Below are 5849 nucleotides of genomic sequence, written 5' to 3' on the forward strand. Positions count from 1 at the left end.
ATCTTTATCAAGTTTACAACCTCCTCTCCATTCTTCCCTTTTTTTCTTCTTTTAAGATCATTGGATCAAATTAAACATATATTACAAAAAAAAAAATCAAATTTGTTACAAACCAATATAAAGGGGATCTTAATTGCTTTAGAAATTCAAGACTTGGGATGTTAGTGGTGGGTGGTATGCTTCTAAATTGAAAATTGGTGGCTGTGTATTGGGCTATGAATGTGCATATCAATTTTGGAATCAATTTCCTTTTTTTGGTACTTTCCAATGCATTGAGGTTTTTAGAACAATCCCATATATTTACAAATGTTTAAACTTTAATAGAAATAAACATAAAAAGTCCGTGCAGTTTGGTACAAAATAGATAAATGATCAATCCATAAAGATTTATCGATAGTTATAAACCTCATATTTGAAAATCAAGAACAAGCATATAGACATATGCAAATATCATTATGCAAGGCTACATAATTTAGAAAGTAAAGGACAACTTACGAGAAATCACAAACAAAGAAACAAAAAAACTTGGTGATGCACACTTCAACGAAGCTAAACCACACCTGACGCCAATAAGGATTTATATACAGAACTGCAACAATTCCCAGCAACATTGTTGTGTAAGACACCCCAAAACTTATGCAGAAAAAACCCATGTCTATGAAACCACCACTTTCTTCTCCCTTATGATTAGATGGCAATCCAGTTTTGTTCCTGGAATTAGGTAGTGGAGGTCCATACAGAAGAGGATTCCCCTTATAGCTGCTTTCATCAAAGGTTCCAAATTGACCTTTTCTTTCTGGGGTTCGACCTGATAAATCATTGTCAGCCACACTGTAGACAGCTAGAAAGTTTAACTCTATAAGTTGAGGGGGTATGCTGCCATTCAACTTATTGTGGGAGAGATCCAAACTCTCTATTACTTTTAGTTTCGAGAATGTTGTGGGGATTGATCCAGTTAGATTGTTGTGCAACAAGTTCAGCACACGAATGTTTCTCAAGTTTCCAAGCTCGAGTGGAATTTCACCTGATAAACAATTGCATGAGAGGTCTATTCCAGACATATAATTGAGGATATTACCCGTATAGGGGTAAGTTCTTCTCTTTGTTGTGAACTGTACTTCTTGTTGTGCATCCACATTCGAGAGAAAAACAAGCTCATTTTCAATCGTCATTAGTGTCTCCAAGAATGTCGATGCTCCATTGTGAAAACCAAATGTGCCACCTCCTAGATTGGATTTTTGGTCAGTTGCCCCAAAACTAATGGTACTCAAGCAATGAGGTATTGAACCAATAAAGTTATTATTAGAAATATCCAGCATGGTTAAGTTTCCAAGAAGGCATATTTGAATTGGAATCACTCCTTGTAAGTGATTAGCTTTCAAGAGGAGGATGCTCAATGATGAGAGGCTGCCAATAAAATCTGGAATGTTACCAGTTAGGCGGTTATCATTAAGATCTAATGTTACCAGAGCAGAGCTATTCTTGAATGCACTTGTAATGGGACCACTTAGCCTATTTTTTCCCAGATGAACATGTTCAATGTTCAATGAACTGAAGCACGATAGTATGAAGTCAGACAAATTATTCTCAGAAAGGTCAAGAAATATAATTCCTTTGACTTTGCATAGCTTAATCGGAATAGGACCTTCAAGTTGGTTTTTGGCCATAACAATTTCAAACAAGTTGATCATGTTGCCAATCCATCTTGGAAGAATGCCTGACAAAGAGTTGTTACTAAAATCAAAAGCAATCAAGGAAGCACTAATGGATAAGCTATATGGGATCTTTCCTGAGAAATGATTATTGTCCAAATATAAATACCAAAGGAAAATTAGATTACTTTTGGCAGGAAATAAGGGAACACTTAAATTATTATTTGACAATTTGAGATATACCAAATTGAGGCAACCCATTGCCAAATGATCTGGTATTGTTCCCGACAGATGATTTCTAGACAAGTCCAATGTTGCCAAGGATATTAAAATAGCTAAAGAAGATGGAATTATGCCAACAAATGCATTTTGAGACATGTTTAAGTGCACTAAATTGGGAAAAACTAAACCCAAGTTTGTCGGAATCGGACCTTCTAGATCATTATTCGAAATATCAATTTTTTGAATATGGGGATTAGGACAATAGGGTACTTGGAAAGGGTTGGTGAAAGTGTTATTCCTTAAATCAAGAATCTCCAATCTTGTATTGTTTTCTAGCAACCAAGTGGGAAACTGTCCCACTAAATTATTGTGTGAGAGATCAAGTGCTTGTAACTTATATTGGTAATGAAGGAATTTGGGAATCGTTCTGGTGGGTCTTCTAGCAAGGCTACTTGGCAACGATAGAACCTTCAACTGAAAGTATGGAGTCCAACTTTGAGACTCTGTTTCATCAACAAGTGTGTTGTTCTTACTCAAGATTATCTTAATCTTCGAGAAAGTAAAAAAAGGAGGAAATTGTGAATGGGTTGAAGTGGTTATATGACAGAGAAAGGTACTCAAGTGACTGCAAATTAGGTATGGGAGAGTGAGAAATGCTTCCATTGAAGTTATTGGATGCGAGATTCAATACTCGAAGTGATGTCATGTTTGCCAAACAAGAAGGCAATCTCCCTTCAAAATGATTATAACCAAGGTCCAACTCTTGTAGATTCTTGAGGTCACACCAACCTGTAAAATAAGTAGATTTTTAATTCATGCTACTGAGATCAGCTTGTTTGATCAACAATATATTGGGAAAAAACAAGTTTCTACCTTCGTTGGGTAAGCTACCATTGAGTTCACAAAAGCTCATTGATAATCCATTAAGAGAAGTTATCGCTCCAACTTTATGAAGAAACTTTTTTCGATGGATGAATAATCCAAATACAACTCCTGTAGGTTCTTTAATTTTCCAAGCTCTAAAAAAACATAACACGAGCTTTAGATAATTACCACGTGCATTGAAATTATTAAGAAATCACTTCCATCTTATAGCATATGATGTACACCGAAAAACAAGAGAATATTATGGGTACACAAAAAGCCAACAAATTAAGGTGGCACTTATCTTCCTTCTAATCAAGGTTACGTGGCAAATTGATAAGTAATTCAACTTTACTTTGGGACTTACCCTGGATATTAATTCCCCCATTCAACTAACCATATCTCAAATATAATTTCTTGAGCGATGGAATCTTACAAATGAATCTCATGTTTGTGATGTTATTACCATCCAAGTGAAGCTCCTCTAGCTTACTCATTTTAAAACCTGTAATTTTGATATTCCATTATTCATTAGAAAAATTTGTAAAAAATAAACAGATTAGAAAACATAAATATAAGATAAATGAAAATGGAAGAAGTATTATCTAGCTAGCTAATACAATATATACCGACCTTTATTAATTGGGACCCTTCTACTAATCTTATTGTTTATCAAAGATAGTTTCTTAAGCGATGCAATCTTGCCAAGGGATGGCAAGATGCTTTCATTGAAGTCATTATAATCCAAGTAAAGCTCCTCCAACTTGCTCAAACTAGACAATCTTTCAAAACTTGCAATTGCGATTTTTCAATATCCAAAGCTGTGTACAATAAATCATAAAATACAACAAATTTCCCATCTAATAATTGGTATATATGGGAGTGTGTCCAATGATTTGAGCTTGTTGAAACCAATGTCTGTTTGATGCCCTACTCCATATATTTGGACCAAATTTAAATCTAAGGCCAAGTCGCCTTTGAAATGAGTGATCATGCTACTTAATTTTCTTGAAAATAGGGTTTGGATGCTCTTTCATGATTTGTCTCTTGCAACACTAATAACAAATGGTCAAAATTTAGTTATTGACTATTTCTTCAAAAATAGTCAATAACCGGATTAATCATAGGGGTTAATATACCTTGGATATTATTGATATTTACCTTGGATACTATTAGCTTCATAGTCCCATTCCTCGATTCCAATCAAAGATAGTATCTTGAGTGTTGCAATCTTACCAAGGGATGGCAAGAAGCTATCATTGAAGGGAATAAAATGCAAGTAAAGCTCCTCCAGCTTGCTCAACCCAGACAATCTTTCCAAACCTACAATTTTGGTTAAATTCATGAGTATCCACGTCAAAATAAGTATATTCAATTAATTTCTCATATCACAAGAAAAATGGAAGAAATGCTATCACAAGTTATATACACAAACCTTCTTTTGATACCCTAAAACAGTCCGTCAAATACAGAGACTTGAGCTCTTGAAAGGGAAGAAACAAAGAGGTATTCAAGTACCAATATTCTGATTCACTCCACGAATCCATCCAACACTGATCGATCAAATTATAAAGATAAATATGGGTTACACGGCCTGTGATGTTGCTGCACGGGACACTGTCCCAATTGCAACAATCAGTATTAATCTCTTTGTTGGTGATTAAGTTGGAAGATGCTGACAATGATTCATTTGGGTAATTGATGGAGGCTTTGAGTAGGAAAAGAGAATTTTGCTCTTCCTCCAAACAACCAGAGCACCCAGTGATCATACATGCTTGAACACAGACCAAAATATTAATAATGCACCAACAAAAACGCCTCATGTCCATTGATCAACTAATTGCTTTCTACTCTTTATGTAATTACAATAAGACTTGCAAAGGTTCTATTTAAATAGGCCACCGGCACCCTATACACTATTATTTTTAAATGGCTCTCGTTGGGTCCCCATACGTTCTTATCCCAACTATTTGAATAACATAATAGTGCATTAACTACAACCACAATTAAAATAACGTAAGCATATATAGTAGCACAAGTCTATAGTGTACATTTAGAAATATTTAACCGTGCAGGAGTTTAAAACACAATAAAAAAATCAACTTTTTAAATTTTAAAATAAAATTATATTAAAAAATTATATTCTAACATGAATGTTTTAACTTTATAATATTTTAATTTAACTTTGATCTCAACTAATTATTTCATCTCAACTCACTATCCAAACCATGCCTTAATGCTTTCATACAAACAAACTGAAGCCAATTGGATATTTTGCTCATGTGAGTATTTTGGTCATAACTTTAGCTACAGGTATTAGAATCATGCATATGAGTATTTCAATTCTGAAAGTTCTCTTCAGCGTGCATGTCGTGGACTCCAGCTTTGCTTGGTGGTCACATTTTCGACTATAAAATCCTTCCCTCTTAATCATCATTTTAAGTTATTTCTCTTTTATGGTAATGTTTATTTTTAAGAATGATTTTTATTTCGGATTTTGTCCAAATTTTGGCAAGATACTTATTTCATTCGGTATCTATATTTTAAGCAAGAATTATAACTTTTCATTTTTTCCCAACTATTTAAACTCGGCTTGTGAACTTCGTATGGCTGCATATGGACACCATTTCCAAATAACAACATATGGCTGCAAATTAACAACACAGTCTGCCTTTTCCAAATAAATTTTTATATATTTAATTTGTTTTTTATTTCATCTCTTCCTTTCTCCATATATGCATATTTCCACCGATGACTATCTAGAAATTCTTCCATGGTGATTACATTTCCATGCCTACTAGGTTCCTATAAGTCTTCAAACCTTATTAATGACATGTCCTTATATATAGAAAGTAGTTTTCACGGGTTGCATTATTTGAGAAGATCACCTTGACTCAGTCATAATTGAGATAAAGATGGACAAAGAGAGCTAGCTTCTAAATCATTGATTTTCAGTATGACTAACTCTGTTTTAAATCTTTAATTTGCTTTAAAATTTTTAACCCAGCCAATTACTTCCTTTGCTTTCATCTCCAGTTAAGACAGGGCCAATCAAGGTGGGGTGAACGAGGAATCTCTAGCATTATAAGACAAATTGTATTTCTAAGTTGG

At 34.1% G+C, this 5849-nt stretch overlaps 1 protein-coding gene across 1 annotated transcript; it reads right to left on the reverse strand.

Moving 5' to 3' along the window:
- Positions 1 to 411: 411 nt before the first annotated feature.
- Positions 412 to 3909, reverse strand: LOC122306775 (receptor-like protein 13). The gene is made up of 3 exons (XM_043119286.1): positions 3372 to 3909; positions 2748 to 3243; positions 412 to 2663 (listed from the first exon to the last, which is right to left on the reverse strand). Exon 3 carries the CDS (start codon positions 2535 to 2537, stop codon positions 492 to 494), a length of 2046 nt encoding a protein of 681 aa, XP_042975220.1. The 5' UTR covers positions 2538 to 2663; positions 2748 to 3243; positions 3372 to 3909; the 3' UTR covers positions 412 to 491.
- Between the last annotated feature and the right edge of the window lie 1940 nt (positions 3910 to 5849).

This window comes from Carya illinoinensis, chromosome 4 (genome assembly GCF_018687715.1).
Source record: "Carya illinoinensis cultivar Pawnee chromosome 4, C.illinoinensisPawnee_v1, whole genome shotgun sequence".
Taxonomy (NCBI): Eukaryota; Viridiplantae; Streptophyta; class Magnoliopsida; order Fagales; family Juglandaceae; genus Carya; species Carya illinoinensis.